Genomic DNA, 17,589 nt, shown 5'->3' on the forward strand with positions numbered 1-17,589 from the left:
TTTCTTTCTTCTACCAAGAGAAATGACTTCATTTTTTCTCCACTAGGCTCAGTTAATAATGTCTTGTAAGATTTCGATACACAGTTGAAACGTAAAAGAGACTTAACAGGAAGTTTAGCGAGAATGTCAATAAGTATTTCCACCTCTAGAATGTGAGTTCCCATTACCATACTGGCGAAGATGAAGAGAATAAGAGGCTTTCAAGTATGATTTAATATTGCTTCTATGTGGTTAAGGGTTAAGTGTAGATATAAACCTATTAATATTGTTGTTATGTGGCTTAGGGTTAAGTGTAGATATAAACCTAAAAGGATTGAAGTACTAATTACAGTAATTTTCTTCCATATTTTAAGGATTAGAATTCTTAATTTTCCTTTATTTTTAGTGTTAAAATTTGTATGATATTTTGTCATTAGGTTTTTGTTCCATATTTTAACGATTAGAATTTGTTTATGAGAAGAATTCGTGTAATACCCAATATCAAATACTTTGGAATTGAATTATTTTTGGCAAAGTAAACAATAATAAGAGTCCTAACACTGTTGCATCGTCATTTTTGGTCATATAACCGTAGACCGTAGTAATCCCAAAAATTTTAGTCAACATAATTAGCCTTTGACAATTTCAATGTTTTAAAAGTAAAAGTCATTAATAATAAAAGAAATCTTAAAATATATGGTGAGAGAAAAAAATAATAATAAGAAATTCTACTTCTATCATAAGTAATTCTATGTTTTCTCCTTTAAATAAATAAATAAATAAAATTAACCAAAAAGGCAACATGCGGCCAAAGTTTCTTCTTTCTCTTACTTTTGAACATTTCCCATTATTCAACTTTTTGACTTCTTGTTTTTTACCATTATTTCAATTTTTGCTATTTTCCTTATCTTTAAATAATTTAAATAGGGGGAAAACACTCACAAAAACTCCCGCTGCAATCCGCTGGCGGATTATTCTCGCATATGTTTAGAGTTGATAAATGAAGTACAATCTTAATATAACATTATTTCAATTTAAATTTATTGATCTTCATAAAAAGAAATTGATAATTTCTTATGCACCTGTTCAATTAACCTGATAATTTCCTTATTCATATTCTTGTATTAATTACGAATAATTACTTTCTGAAAAATTAGATATATACAATCTATTCAAAAATTGTTCACAAATTTGTGAAAGAAGCTTAGTTGATTGAATTACTACTTTTAGATATGAAATTGAAGCTTTGCGTTATTTTCAGATTTCTTTCGAAGTTGTATCAGCAAAATGATTTGTCGCTTCTCAGTTCAGCTGGTGAACCCTTTGGATCCTAATTGTGGGCCTAATCTGAAACGGGCCTAGTCAAATGTAACTGGGCTTGTATTGTGGGGACAGCTAAGGTGGGGGTGTGTGGCTCCTTTTTACATAGTAATAATTTTTAGTTGCAATTTTATTGAAATAATTAGATTTAATGTGCTCAAATAAATACGATAATATTCGTTGTGATTAATTTTGTATCATCCTAATATACTAATATAATAATACTAATAAAAAAGAGACTATATATGCATATACAAAGCTTATTTACTAGTATATTTCATCCTCATAACACATTTGAGGTATACACATGTATAAAGTCATATGCGACTTTAATGAAAAATGGGGTAAATACAAAAACTAGGAAAAGCACCTCACATTAGCTAGTTACATAAAATAACAATAATTATGCTTAATCCCTTGGGATCGGCTATTGGTAAAAGTTATCAGCTCATGATTAGCTAGTTATGTCAAAACAAATATTCAATGACACATGAACCAAAAGAACTGGACCACGGTTCATCAATTTTAACCATGAAATCCTCATATTCAAATGGGACAATTTCTCTATTGATCTTACAAGTGCTTGGTTTCTGGGAACCAAAAATCCTCATTTCGCCAACACCTTTTATTTCAACTTCAACTGAAATAGATTCATCGTCCAGCTCAATCGACTGAATCACCCCATCTGTATTGAGCATATTCACCAGCCCAATTGGACTAATTTGGTTCCCAAAATTGTAACAGGAGAAACCGTTAAAAGCAAGAAATTAAAAGGCTCGAGAGTGATTTGACCCTGTCTGTAGGCTTTACCAAACCCTTCTCCACTACAGCCCTTCCAGTGAACCTTCTCATAACTCTGAACTGCGGATCCTATTCGGTATTCATTCTTCCTACATCATATCAAAAGTCAGAAGGCCACTAGAACCCTATTCAAACCATGTCCGATCACTCTTCTCCTCACACTGCACTGTAGTCCCTCTCAGTAAAACTCACACTGTTCCTAGCACCATTTTCCCCATCATAATTTATTCTTCAGTTCACTGAATTAAACCTTGAAGAGAGTTCAATTTTCTACCAGGGTTTAGTAGTGTGCTTGATGGGCAGAAATATACTGCTAAATAAAACTTTGGTATAGCCCCATAGTTCACATGTAAAAGGAGCAACGGAATTAGCCTATCTCCATTCCCTGCCCTGTCTCACTCGTTTCTCTCCTTCCTCTCCCAATCTCGCTCGCCAAATATACAAATAAATATTTATACCAAAAACATATATACAGTTATCTGATAGATATACATATACACAATTAGCCTATCTCCATTCCCTGCCCAGTCTCACTCGTTTCTCTCCTTCCTCTCCCAATCTCGCTCGCCAAATATACAAATAAATATTTATACCAGTAACATATATACAGTTATCTGACAGATATACATACACAATCTCGCTCTCTTCTCTCCTCCCTCTCCTAATCTCGCTTGCCAGATATACAAATACATGTGTATATCAGTTACATATATAATTCGACAAATATACATATACACTTCGTTTCTCTCCACTCTATGCNACAGTTATCTGACAGATATACATATACACAATCTCGCTCTCTTCTCTCCTCCCTCTCCTAATCTCGCTCGCCAGATATACAAATACATGTGTATATCAGTTACATATATAATTCGACAAATATACATATACACTTTGTTTCTCTCCACTCTATGCTCTCTCTAGCTCGCCTCTCCTCTCTCTTCCAATCTTGCTCGCCTCTCTCCTCCCTCTAACATGTTGTAGCTACTAATTGTAATTAATAAACTATAGTTATGGAGCACAATTAAGTTATTTTGAGTGGCTATTTGCGAAAATTCCCCATTTCAAAACCATTAATAATTCTACTAATAATAATTTAAAAAATAGATTTGTATCCAAGTACCAAGAAAAGTGATTATAGCCTCCCAATTTATGTGGCACAATTCAATTTTTGATGTTCAAACAAATTAGGTTTGATCGTGAATTTGGGCATGAAATCTTCAAAAATTTTACATAAAAATTATATATTTAAAAATTACTACTATAAGTCACAATAATTACAATTCAAAATATCTAAAAATTATATGAAAATCACCATCAAGGATAGACTAGTTTAAATTTCAAAATCTGGAAAAGTAACATATAAAGTGGGATGGAGGGAGCATTTCTATTGTGGGCACGTGGCTTACATTTGTTTAATTTCTAAATATATGCATCATATTTTCTAGCTTACCAATTGAACGCAAAGCACTTTGGTATATAGATGATGGGTGAAAGGAACGTGAATATGGACGAAATATGGGTCACATTCATTACATAATGTAAATAAATTAATATTTTATAATATATTTTCTCATCATATTAATAAGAATTTTTTTACAATTTATAATACTTTTTGTATAGGTTTTTGAATATCTATTTTTAAAAAAAATATAATATTAATGTAATCTAATTTAAGTTTGAAAATTGGTCAAGTTGACTTTTGAAAAACAGAATATGAGAAGAAAAAATGGATTGAGACTATTGACTTTCAAGTTATATTGGGAGTAGCATCAAAATAAATGATGACATGCCCCATACTCTTTGTCTGTCTATATTTTCTAATACTCCACTAGACACAACAATATTTAAGATTCTACTCTCCTCTTTTTTTTGAAAGAATCTCATAGTTCTCTTTTTTTTAATGGCTTCTTGGAATTCAGTTCCACTGGAAGTGTTGTATAATGTTTTGGGATGGATTGCGTTTGTCTCATGGTCTATTAGCTTTTATCCTCAGGTCATTTTGAATTTTCGTAGGAAAAGGTTATTTTCTGCTTTTATTTTATAATTTGTTTTATGAGTAAGCAATATTTTTGGTTAAATTTCAGTTTCTGATCAATTATTTTTTTTAAGTTTTTAGTGTGGTGGGATTGAATTTCGATTTCGTGGTGTTGAATTTGACGAAGCACTCGTCTTATCTCATCTACAATGCTTCCATGTTCTTCAGTTCTGCTGTTCAAAGGCAATATCATCATCGATACGGCGAAAATGAGGTTAATAGTGTGAATCGCGCTATGTTTATGCTGTTGTTACACGTATGCTTTTGTTTTGTGCTAATTAACCTTCACTGTTTAACTTCAGATGATACCTGTAGCTGCCAATGATGTGGCTTTCTCTACTCATGCTGTTCTTTTAACAGCCTTTACCTTGTTTCAGATTTCTATCTATGATGTAAGTGTACATATCTTGTTTACTCTTTTCGGTTCAAATGATTAATTTGGTTAGAGTACTTTTCAGCGTGGAAATCAGAAGGTATCGAAAACTGCTATAGCAATTGTATCTGTTGCTTGGTTAAGTGTTGCAGTTTGTGTGTTTATGGGTATCCCTAAGCATTCCTGGCTATGGCTAATCTCCTGTTTCAAGTAAGCCAACCTTCTTTTAAAATCCACAATTACCTGTATTAAAACTCACATTTTTTGTCTTGTTCAATCCATTGTCGCTAGCTTTTTTATTCTCATTATAATAAATAACTCTAGTAGTTATTTGTGGGGAGGGTTAATTTCATGTATATATATTATCACTCAACTGAACTCTATCTCGCACTTCTTTCTCTTAATTGCAGCGGATTGCAGGTTGCTATGACAGTAACCAAGTACATTCCCCAGGTTGAAATTCTTGCTTTGTTTGAGAAAAAAAAGTCACATTTTCTTATCAATTGCTTCTAATTTAGTGCTCTTTTGTTACAGTTATTTTTATTATATAGTCGTCTGCTTCTTTGACCTATTTCTTAGTTTACTTCCAATGCTTAAGAATTTTGGCTATGGAAAATCTATATATAGGCTGTTATGAATTTCCGGAGAAAGAGCACTATTGGTTTTAGTATTGGTAACATTTTGCTGGATTTGTTTGGAGGATTAACAAATTACGGGCAGATGGCAGTGCAATCTATAGATCAGCGTGAGTTTCTGATTTTCAATAATATAATCTTCCTATATGCAGTACCTAGTTTTTGTCCTAGTTATGAATGTTTGTGTATATATATATGAGCCTAATAAAGAGTATTTGATCTACTTTTGCTACAGATTCCTGGGTGAATTTTTATGGAAACATCGGCAAGACTTTGTTGTCATTGGTATGAAACGTTCATCTGTGTTTTTACCTATATACACTCTGTCTTTGTTTTTGATCTAATGAATGTTGCAGGTGTCGATATTCTTTGACATTCTCTTCATTGTGCAACATTATGTGCTATATCCTTCAAGAAAAGAAGTTGTTTCTCCTAAATTTGATGTGGTAAGAGAGAATATATCCATCACTCAAATCTTCCTATCATAATATCTTATTTATGATTCGATAAAAAAACATTTTTTCTTCCTCTTAAAATTAAGTGTTTCTAGTGCAAATAGTTATTGTTTATAATTTGGTTATATATGCATATAAACACACACACATATGATACTTCTTCGTGTATACTCAGGAGGAAACAAGGGACATTGAGGGACTGTGATTGCTGCCCTATTCAGTTGCTTGTAAAACAGAGGTTATTAATTAAGTGGAATTTGATTTACAACTTTCTCAAGTCATCTTGGTGTACGTTAAAGGCACAATCTGTATAACTCCAGTACTCTTCTTTGAGTCGAAACATAGTTAAAGAAGATGTAGCCGTTTGTTCATCAATATCATTTGACATTTGGAGTATTTCAAAATCAATAAGTTGTTTCTTTATTGATTTGGTCTAACATTTCTATGTTCAAGCTTGTTTTAGAAATTTCAAGTTTTTCACTCACTAAATTTTATTTCTACATGTCCCAACACTTGCGAACCAAATGGTAATCATAAGTACTCTATTCATGAATCCATTTCAATTATATTAGCTTTAAAACCAATACTAGTACTGAGTCACTATCTAAAGCCATATTTGATTGATCCCTCGAATATTCTATAAAAATAGTTTTGTCCCAATCATGTAGTGCCTGAGCATTAGATAATAGGGAACCTATATTATTTAAGTTATTTTAAGTTCTAGTTAATTTTTTCAAAGTTTGTGATGAACTTTGAAAATAAATTAGTTAAGTTTTTATATCTATCAATAAATTTTATGACAACAACATCCAAGATAGTGTATGATAACAATTTACTAACATTTTATTAACTTCAAAGAGTGCTATAGGTTACTTACTTAATAAATATTCTCTCCGTCTATTTTTAATTGTCATGTTGAACTTTTCGAAAGTCAATTTGACCAACTTTTAAAGTCAAATTAGATTACATTAATTTGATATTTTAAAACAAAAAATTTAGATATTTAAAAACTATACAAAACATACTACACAAATTGCAATTTATATAGCATATCAATATTATGAAATATATACATCATAAAATATTAGTCAAAATTTTTATCGTTTTAACTATAAAAAAAAATCATGACAATTAAATATACGGATGATGTATATGCTTGTTTGATTTAATTTCTTCCTTTATAATTTTATTTAATTAGTTTTCTTTACTTCTCCTAAACAATGTCTTTATAATTACTTCACCTTAACAACATTAAAGAAAAAGGAAGAAATTAAATCAAAAAATCATGACAATTAAATAATGATTTATTTTCGTAACAAAAATGACCAAGTAAAGAAAACTAATTAAATAAAATTATTTAAATAAAATAAATTTTCGTAACAAAAAATGGTTCGTCTTGAAGGGATTTGACTAAGAAACCAAAGTTAAAGAGTTAGAGAGTCAAGCAAATGAAATAAGGAAATAAACACAAACAAATAACTTAAGTAATAATGGGCTTGGACTTAAGTCTAGTTGCTGAAAATGACTTGAGCTTCAGCCAAAATTCATACCTCAAGAACTGCTGCTGCACGTTGGGCCCTTTGGCCTAATTTTGCCTTTGAAAACCTGTGTATACGTTTGTTTAGTGTATACCCCAGTATACTAAGAGAGTATACAGGATGCATATCAGTCCGTTTTCATGTATTCAGCTGTCACTTCTATCTTCAACGTATGTGATTCAGCTTCCAAGATCTGTACAGCAGCTTTCCTTTCTTCAAAAACAATTAAGGTCTACTCGATAAGATGCATTTAGGCTTTCGTAGACCATCCGAAATGCAAGAAGAATAGATTTGGGTCCAACTTGGACTCCGCACAATTTCACATGTAAAGAAAGTAAGAGGAAAGAATTAACAAGACTAATCCAAGATTGTCATTAAGCAATTTTACCAATAAAGAAGCAGTAAGCAGACATGGATTCATCAAACTAAGACATACGAAAGTATTAATTAATTGAACAACTACTAGCACAAACAACCAAAATACATACTCAAGGATTTCACTGGAAATAGTACTATGAACTAATGGATAGAGATAAACTTTAAAAAGGATAAGCATTTGAATAATTGCAGAAGAATTAAATGTATGGACAGATAAGCTAATGAATCATGATCTAAAATCTTTTATTTACAGTAACCAACCATCAGCTAAAATCCAAGGAAAGTAATATAAATCAACAAATATTTAGTGACTTATATCATGCTAAAAAGTAAAAATCAGTTAAGTTTAAGCTACTATATAAGAAAAATATAACCACTACTCATGATAAACACTGATAGCTAGATAGCTTGTTAAAAATTCAACACATTCGGCTTTTAAATAGTGACACAAGATAGTAATCAATGTTTAAACTGAGCAAGCTTGAAAAAAAACTAAGAAACTAAGAAATGAAAGCTTGAATACTACAAAGGATTAAGGGAGAGGGTTCACATACTAACGATTTGATTAATAAACAAACAACATAGGATTCAAACTGTGATTAAAACCATCAGACTTAACAAGACATATCGATTTATACTACAACAAATCACCACAGAGACTAAACAAGAGATAAAGAGATTGAAGGGAGAAAAAGGGACTTCGACAGATTCACTACTATCGATTAATATGTATGCAGAGTGAGAACAAGAATAGAAAATCAATCAACAATTTCAAACTTTACACCGATGAAAGCAGCGCGGGAAACGAGAGAAATAACAACAGCTTAATAAACTTGAAAGCTACCATTCATGAAGGCTACATCTTTAGAGAACATGAAAGAGGAATTACCTTTTCCAGGGCAGCAAACTTGAACTCGAGCTACTGGAGACGATCCCACCATCACAATGAGACTCCGACAAGCTATTTAGCAGTCAGTGAAAAACAAAAAAAAAGTGTATTTCTTCTTTTTAATTTTTGAATTTTTTCTCTCTCAATTTCTACCCTTTGTAGTGAAAACTAAGGAGGCTCTTTATAGAGGGGTGAAAGGGCAGATTTTAAGGGGGGCAACGGATAGATTTGGGATGAATTCGAATTTGAGCTGCAGGGGATGGGAAATCCCTGAAAAGAGGAAAAAGGGGACGGCGAAGTGATTGCTACAGGTGCCGTTGCGCCATTTGGAGCTGCTGCCGATGTGACGGGTCAGAGTCGCAGCTTTTTCCGGATTTGCCGGACTGATACGTCTGGGTTTCGTCCTGGTCGCGTGATAAAGACGAGTATAGGGGTCGTCGGTATGGCTATTGTTTGTTGGGTCGACCGTTGGGTATTTGGTGTTGCTATGGATTAAGTTTAGGAGAATTGGGTTGGGTTTCTTGTTTTGGGATGGACTGGGTCTGCTTGCTGGAAACGGGCTGGAGGAATAATTGAAAATGGGCCAAGTGAATTGCAATTGGTCCATTGAATTGTAAACATAACCCAATTGAATTTACTTAGCAAACTCGACTAATAAATAAGTAAGACGAATTAATATAATTAATCAACCAGCTTCTTAATCTTAACGAAATATAATAATTAATTTGATTATAAAATAATTAATTTAATTACAAACTAATTAATTTAAAATTAAAACCTTAATTTAGACTAAATTAATTAAATAAAATATTTAACTAAAATAAAATCTTTTGAGATGATTTTTGAATATTCATAAAATGAAATAATTATATACATAATAATTAAAATATATACATGTTTATTATTAAAATTATTAAAAATGACAAAATCACTTTAAAAATGACTTGGGAAATATTTTAAATTTTATAAAATTAATTACTTCAAATCGTTTGTAATTGAAGAGGCTCGATGATTAATATACATTCTGGACGCCCAAAATTGGCTGTCAACAGCTGTAACACTAGATAATAGAAAAATCTATATATTATTAAAGTTTTAGTTAAATTTTTCAAAGTTTGTGATATTAGAACTTTACCTAATATTTATGAACTTTGAAAATAAATTAGTTAATTTTTCATATCTATCAATAACAATTTTGACAACAAAATCCAAGATATTGTACAATAAAAAATAACTACATTTTATTAACTTCAAAGAATCTTTTCGAGATAAATAAATATGTTGAATAGATGTTTGTTATGAAACTAAAGATAAATTATAAAATATGAAAGAAAACGGCGAGAATGAGTATCTTTTACTTAATCCTTTAAGAGTTAAAGAAAATGTTTCCTAATATAAAAATAACTTTTTCTTTCTTCTACCAAGAGAAATGACTTCATTTTTCCTCCACTTGGCTCCCCACATTTTTCAATTTTCTATTCACACCTTGTTATAACTTAACCTGTATTAACATATAATTGTATGTATTATAGAGTATAATTTCCTATATGTGACAATATAAGTAATTCACTTCAAATTTGAATACATTTATTTCTTATACAAACGAGTGAGAAGTGAATTGTTGAAGCAGACAATAGTTGATTGTCATGTTTGTTTGCGTATTTGATTTCTGGATGTTGGTTATTGATAGTAATATTAGTCTTAACATAGCTTCATGATAAATCGAACTTATAGAATACTTTGGGATATTGGAGAAATATAAACTTTATCTTGTCTGCTAATTTGATGACGGAACCTTTCTTTTGAGATGTCATTAACTTGTTTTGAATAATTTCCTATCACGTTTCTAGAAAGTATTTTACTTTTAAGGAAAAAATGATTACGAACTTCATTAACTATATATAGATGAGATAATATCAGCTTGGTGGATGGGTCAAATACTTTAGCTATAGGCATACTCTAAAACATGGAGAAAGGAAAAAGGAAATTCAATTTTGATGGTTTCTGCTTGATTAATGCATTTGGACTTGCATGGATAACAAAAGGGCAGTCGGCGGGCGAAAAATAAGAGGATGAAAGGTGAATCTAACATTCCAAACTCTCTTCTTCCTTGTGAATTCAACAATCGTTCCTTGCAAACCTGAAAGATGAACAAGTATATATGGATCGATTTTAAGGATTTTTTTAGTGCATATTTCAATGTTTAAGATGTCATCTCCAAATTAGAACATTGAATAATTAAAATTATTTATTTTTCAATAGATAGATAATATTATGAGAGTACATATTTAATAAAATTTATTGATTATATGAAAATCCATGTTATGAGAGAAATGAAAATGACCGATTGATGAAAAGTCAGAAATATAATCTTTGTAGCCACACTTAATTATGAATGTATTTTGAGTTTTCAATTTTAAGTTTTGAACTTACCTCTACATAAAGTTCAAAATTAAAGTAAAATATGCCCACTAAGTCAACATATATATATTTTTACAAAAAGTAGTTTGTGCTCACTATTCTATCTAAATTAATTTCAAACTTTTTATCAGCATACTTCATTATCATATATAAGTTATCACTAAGAAGTGTGTCGAAATGATAAAAGATTTCTTTCGTTATGTACCTCTATTCTACCCAAAAATCTCGTATTTAAATTTTGAAAACAAAAATATTTCTTTAGTTAAGAGTGGTATTTCTTTTGGTGATTTTTTTTTATCACACAAATCTAAAATATTTCTAGATGAATTTCGAACCCCAAATAATTTACAATGTGGTTATGGGCTGTTGACAAATTGTGTTAACATAGGCTTGGAGGACACGCACCCAAAAAGAGAAAAGAACATGTCCTCAGTTGACTAATTAAAACACCTTGCTTCCCAAGTTTTCCCACCTCTTCCACCTCCAAAACACACACACACACACTATATATATATATATAGGTTCCCTTACCAATTCCAAAACCAATTCACTGTTTCATCTTCCAAATCATTCTTTTTTTTATCCTTGTAGAGAAAAAAAGATTCATTCTCTTCAACTTGTCGAAAAAAATGAGGAGAGAAGGTCGCCAACACGGTATGGTCCGTACTTACCCAATTTTACCCTCTCCATGGAACCCAAGACCCGAGCCCAGGTACATGAACAAGTCCAATTCACTACCAACCGCTGGGCTTTTCGCAAAGGTCCCAACTAAGCCCAGTAACCATTCCAAGTTCACCGGCAAGTGCGGTAGACCCAGGTGCACCAGCTGCCATATTCATCCAGCTGGAAAATCCAAAGACAAGACTAAGGGCACACAAAAGATAAAGGGATGCGGCGACGTCGTTTCGTTGGTTACTTGGAGAGTTGTTGATGCTATGCCCGGGTTGAATTTTTCTGGATTTTCAGCTACTGGGATTTTGGATCATTTGGATAGCGATTGTTCTTATTACATGGATCATGATATTTACTATGATGCCGCCGATGAAGGTTACGGAGATCAGGAATTGGTAGTTGACTCCGATTGCTCTCCGGCGATCGGCGTTGAGACTGATGAAGGAAAAATGAGTTTCTGTGAAGTGGGATTTGTGTGGGAAAATGTTGAAGAAGATGAAGATTGGTGTGTTGTGGAAGGAATCTAATTCGGTTCCTTCCAATTGTATTTGTAATTAACCTGTTGGTGAACAAAAATTGTTACATTTCTGTAATTGTATTTACTGTCAAATAAATTGGAACATTCAGATGACATTCGTTTGTGTGGAAATTGCAGTTTTTGGTCATATGCATTCACCCTTATAATTTTGATGCTTGAGGTGCTAACTACTTTTCTTATTTTAATTAATATATTCTCTCTGTCCTATTGTTTCGTGTTTTGACTCGGGCCCAAGTTTAAGAAAGGAAAAAAATGGCTTTTAAAACTTTTGATCTAAAAATGAATGATATAAATTATTGTGGCTATAAATTATTTTCTTTAAGAGTAAAACAAATATTTTAATATTAAATTGTTATTTGATATAAAATTATATTATTCTATTTTAGATGGACTAAAAAGGAAAGTAAGTCAATTTCAGTTGGAGGAACTAGTATTATATATATATGTATAAGCATCTTTGTAATTGTTGTATGTCAACAAATTAAGATGATAGTGTCGTATAAGAAAATGATTGTCCATGACAACTTTTTTTATTGTTATCCTAAAAGATGCACCGCACAACCGACTCATTGCTTCGTCACAGTTTTTACATTGCGTTTCTGTGTTGTCCTCAATTAGTGGCCTATGTACAAGCAACCAAACCTTACAGTTTATCGATAGGAATTCCAAGATTCTTGTTGTTCTCCTTTCTTTCATTTCTAGGATGGTATATGTACTTGAATAAGAAAAATTCTTAAAAGGCACCAAAATAGTGGCCTAGGAAAAATCATGAACTTTTAAGTTTAAATTTGAGCTGCAAAGGCAATTTGAATGTATGAAGACGACAAAATATTTTTAAAATGACTTGAGAACGTTAACACATAACCTCTCTAGATAGCTTTTTATACAAGATTTTGGAGTTGCTTCTCCTTGAATCATATTAAGGGAAGACACATTCATACACCTCCAAAACGTTCTCTTGGAAGAAATACCCAATTGAAACACATTCTAATAAGACACTACTCTTTGCAAGGAGTGAAGATTTGTGAGTTTTTTCAGCTAGTCTTCTTTCTTGGATTCTTGCAAGAGTCATTCTTCGCCAAAGATGAAGAAGCTGGCTTCGAGACTAAGCCTTGCTTTGAGCTGGGAAATGGCATTCTTCCACGTTTGGGCAATTGAGTTTGTGTTACTGGGATCTGCACCAAATAAAACCATATGAACCACTGCCGGAGAAGGGAGAGCATAGATAGGAGCACAAAGGCACACATATATAGAGAAAACATAATCAACATTGAGAACAACATAGGATGCATTTTGACAAAGGGGACAAAAGTAGTTTTTAGGAATATCTGAATAATGAAGATATAATACAATGTAGTGGTACCTTTTTTGCGTGATCTTTTGCTGTTTCTGTTTCCTTGTAGAAATCAGGCAGGGGACGAGCTTTGAAGCAAAAGCTTTGTCCAAGTCTCCTAAGTTCCGTTCCGGCTTTCTCCTGCAAGCAAGAGTTTGTTGTTACGAATTTGCAATTTAAGATGTAACTCGAATGTCAGAAATTATGGTAGAGGAAAACTACTCTAGAGGCCCAAGAATACAAAAGATGGTGAAAACTATATTTGTGCATACATATTAGGAAAATATTACTAAAGATAGTGCAAAGCATTTGCATATATTTTTCGGGAAATATTACATAATACTACATGTTAGAAACTTTTATATCTTTTAATGTGATATAGAGCTGCTACCTTGTGATTAGTAGAAATCATATGAAAAGCAAAATATGGACGAAAAGAAGAACTGATTACCAGTGGAAAGAGCAAAAGCATCTATTGCTACCCTAATGTTCAGTGGTGGAAAAAGCTCAAAGTTCAAACACTACTTTTCTTTGTTTTCCTTCTTTTCAAATAGGTGCTGCAGAATTCATGGTAAAGAGAAACATTCTACAAGCCATAGAGCTCAAAGTTCAAACATTACCTTTAATGTGGTTTGTTGTTGAACTTTCTTTTCCTCATTGGCATTGAATTTCTCTTCAAGCTTCTGAAAGTATTTGCAGAAGTACAAGATGTGAGTGAAAATAGTTTTATAATGCAAGAAGATAGTCCATAGCATTTAATATATACACTTGCCTGTTTCCTTCGTGTAGCTCTTTCTTCTGTCCTCAAAGAGAAAGGAGTAGATAAAGTTGGTGATTGTAATTTGTTTCGGTAGGCTGTGAAAGACTTGGAACTGAACAGGGAAATACCAAAGGTAAGCGATATCCAATGACACAATTATATACTCTATAACCAAATACTTGCAGAAAGAAGATTATCACTGTCCTGGTTCATGATAGTTTGATACATCACACACCAATATACTTATAGGTGTAGGAAGATAACTAAATTCAAGTAGAAACAATTTTCTCTCAGATTCTCTTTTAAAAGTCTCCTGGTCCTGGAGAAGTGCTCAAACTGTATCCACTAAAATATACTTATTTTGAGTTATGGCAAAGCCTGGTTACACTTAGCTTGAACCTTCAACCAGCAGTTTTTACACATAAAGTGAAAAACGTTCTGCTACTATTCATTCAAATGTACAAATGATTATGCTACTCTTGTTGAATCTAGGGTCATCATGTAATAGGCACTTACACAGAAGACAAAATGTTCCATTTAGGCCCTGCTGTTCTACTTCCTGAAGCTGAGGGATGAATCGGTGTTTTAATCCTGTAAATAGGAAGATACAAGAATTGGAGCAGGAAAGGTGGGAAAACTAAAGAACCATGTGTCAATGGAATCAATGAAATGCTTGCCAACAGTTCTAATTAGACAATATAGGGAAATATACCTTCTGCTTTCTGAAGATGGCGTTGTCATGGGACGGTTTGATGCACCATTTGATGTTGCCTGCAGGTGAAAAGTGAAGCAAACATTAGGCACACCAAGAAAGACTATTATAAGTATTAGCATATAGAAAAAGGAGTTTAAACAAGGGGAGGAAAGTTACCATAGGAGTCTTAAGAGGAGTTGCACACTGCTTAGATGCCTTGCTAGTAGTGGGAGCAACCTTTGAACTTTCCTTCTTGAGGAAGGGAGGTGGAGGAGGTATCTTGTGTGCCTCTTTGGCAGGAGTAAAGTTGATCAACTTGCTCAAAGATTTTGGGGTTGATCTCACTTGATTCATCAAGTCCAAGTTAGAATTTGTTGTGATTGGTGTAAAATTGTTCTCTTTATCGACATCAAGAGGAATGTTCTGCCTAGAAGGCGAAAATGGAAATTTTGATTTTTTGGAGTAGACTGCTGATTTGAGTGAAGAAAAAGCAGATTTTTTCTTGCTTGTCACCGATGCAGCATCATCCTCAAGTTTAGAGCTGGAGCTCTGCTGAATCAAATGGGATAAATCAGTTCCATATAGCAGTAGAGATTAGTATATGGATCAATCAATACAATGGACTGCCTTGGACTGTTTATAGGAAACAACATCTCAACCTCTGAGGTAGGGGTAAGGTTTGCTTACCGTCTAACCTCCCCAAACCCCACTTTATGGGATTACACTGGATATGTTGTTGTTTATATGATTCGATCAATCAATTAGGCCTTCATCACAAACTAATTGGGGTCATCTATATAAATCATCTCTTAAAGACTAATATACTTTCATAACGCCAGAGTTTCTTAAACTATTGGTATGATTAAAGAAGTTCAAATTTAGGCCAAAGTAGTGTAAAGAACACATATTTACCTTAATCTTCAGCAAAGGCTTCTCAGTATGAGATGTTTCACTAATCTCAGAACCTGAAACTGTTTCTTGGGTTTCACCATTCTCAATTTGGTTTGATGGTTCTTTCTCTGTAGCTTCAGGAGTACCAGGACCCTCCACTGGGGACTCACTCTCTCTCTCCTCCGCATCAGCAACTGAAACTGAATCCTTAACCATGGAATCTGTTGTTACAGCATCAGGGTTCTCATGAACCTCTTCTTGATTAGCTTCTACACGGGGTTTTACAAGTGAAGTAGAATCAGGGGCTGAATTCTTGGTGATTTCAGAATTGGGGTTTTCTTGATTGGCTTGTTCAAGCAAAGCTGCAGCCTTTTGGGCAGCAATTTTCTTGTAATGGGCTTCAAAGAAAGCTTTTTTCTGGGCAACAGAACCTGGCTTAGCATACCTCTCAGCCTCCTCTACATATCTTTTATGAGAAAAAGTTGACCATTTTTCCCAATCCAATGACTCAGACACAAATCTCCCAAAAGAAATTGACTCCCCAAGTGCATGCACAGGGTTCCCCTGTATACTCAATTCCATCCCAAAAAATCAGCAAGAAAGGAGAAGAATCTTGAAAAATAAAACAGTGGAGTTTTTATTTATACCTGTTTTATTTCATTGGGTATAGCAGAAGCATAAGAGAAAGCATGTATAAGACAAGCTGAATCTTCCATCATCAGTGTGGCTAGAAAAAAAAACAAGAATGGAACCTGAAAAAATCAACAGAATAATTATTGTGCCGTTACTTAAAATGATTTTTTATGGCATGTAATCTCTCTTATCTGTCTCTCAGTTTTTGGATCTCAGCATTTAAATTTGAAATTCAAATGAAAAAAGGCGATACACGTTGTTTGAAGAAAGGCCACTCATAGAGTAAGAAGAAGCTAAAGGTGTCATTTTTTTAAATTTAGGCCAAGTGCTTCGATTTCTGAAGTTTCTTTAGACTTCGGCCAAGTGAAACGTTGTCTTTTTCACCTCCAGAATGGGCCCACATTATTTGAACTTAACCCTAGTAACGTTCGAATTTTAATATTCGTCTCGTTTTATGTGACATTGCTTAACCTATTTAAATATTTATCGAAAAATCAAAAGTTCCACATTTCTCCTAATGAATTTTTTTTCTGTATTGAATGTGGTTGTAACAAGTTTTGTTAGTAAAGAGAAAAAATATTTGGATACAAAATTAATTTATCTTTTCTCAAAACATACTAAAATAATACAAAAGGTGTTGCGTGAAATCAAACGGATGAATTACAAATTTTGAGAAGTCAAAGTTTGGTATATCCTACGTATATTTTGCTTAATTTGTAGCCATACCATCTGGTGGGACCACATTTTTTTTATTATAGAAAATAAATAAATAGATGAAATGAATTTGACGTCTTACTAATTAAAGAGCAGTAATTCCAGTCTTCCACGAAAATTTAACTCATAATAATGTGATCTGATTCTATAAAATTACGAAGTTATTATTCACAATCTTGATTATAATTTTAGAGATGTCATTGCTGTATCGTTTTCATTTTTAGGAGAAATACATGTTTGTTTGAAGCAACAGATTGTTGCAATGTAAGATGCTACAGATTGTTGAACTACTAGTTGTTATAACATCAATTTTTCAAGTAAAACTGAAGTAGCTGTTTCACTTTAGGAAATAAGCACACATGAAGAGCCATATCAAGAAGCTATATAGGGATAAGAGTTTGAAAAATATCCTAACTTTGGTTGGATTTGCTGTTGCGATACTAACTTTTCATGAGGACCTATTACCTCCCTAGACTATTTAATACCGTATTTTTTTATCCCCTGAACTATTTAATAATGTATTTTAA

The 17,589-nt window shown here is 32.6% G+C and overlaps 3 protein-coding genes across 4 annotated transcripts; 2 read left to right on the top strand and 1 right to left on the bottom strand.

Annotated features, from left to right (window-relative positions):
* The first annotated feature begins 3,996 nt into the window (after positions 1-3,996).
* Positions 3,997-5,951, top strand: LOC125848123 (cystinosin homolog). The gene is made up of 9 exons (XM_049527928.1): positions 3,997-4,122; positions 4,220-4,352; positions 4,441-4,530; positions 4,597-4,721; positions 4,922-4,964; positions 5,139-5,256; positions 5,382-5,431; positions 5,503-5,592; positions 5,777-5,951. Exons 1-9 carry the CDS (start codon positions 4,004-4,006, stop codon positions 5,804-5,806), a joined length of 798 nt encoding a protein of 265 aa, XP_049383885.1. The 5' UTR covers positions 3,997-4,003; the 3' UTR covers positions 5,807-5,951.
* Positions 5,952-11,372: 5,421 nt separating this feature from the next.
* On the top strand, positions 11,373-12,130 carry LOC125847952 (uncharacterized). Its single transcript, XM_049527717.1, has one exon. It carries the CDS (start codon positions 11,457-11,459, stop codon positions 12,024-12,026), a length of 570 nt encoding a protein of 189 aa, XP_049383674.1. The 5' UTR covers positions 11,373-11,456; the 3' UTR covers positions 12,027-12,130.
* A 720-nt stretch (positions 12,131-12,850) lies between these two features.
* On the bottom strand, positions 12,851-16,658 carry LOC125849094 (protein WVD2-like 7). Of its 2 annotated transcripts, none has more exons than XM_049529106.1 (9): positions 16,363-16,658; positions 15,737-16,279; positions 15,002-15,376; positions 14,843-14,901; positions 14,647-14,721; positions 14,143-14,242; positions 13,991-14,053; positions 13,401-13,511; positions 12,851-13,212 (listed from the first exon to the last, which is right to left on the bottom strand). In XM_049529106.1, exons 1-9 carry the CDS (start codon positions 16,432-16,434, stop codon positions 13,072-13,074), a joined length of 1,539 nt encoding a protein of 512 aa, XP_049385063.1. In that variant the 5' UTR covers positions 16,435-16,658; the 3' UTR covers positions 12,851-13,071. The 2 variants fall into 2 exon arrangements, with proteins under 2 accessions (XP_049385063.1, XP_049385064.1); XM_049529107.1 differs by having other exon boundaries at positions 15,002-15,373; positions 16,363-16,657.
* Between the last annotated feature and the right edge of the window lie 931 nt (positions 16,659-17,589).

Source organism: Solanum stenotomum, chromosome 12, assembly GCF_019186545.1.
Source record: "Solanum stenotomum isolate F172 chromosome 12, ASM1918654v1, whole genome shotgun sequence".
NCBI classification, from domain to species: domain Eukaryota; kingdom Viridiplantae; phylum Streptophyta; class Magnoliopsida; order Solanales; family Solanaceae; genus Solanum; species Solanum stenotomum.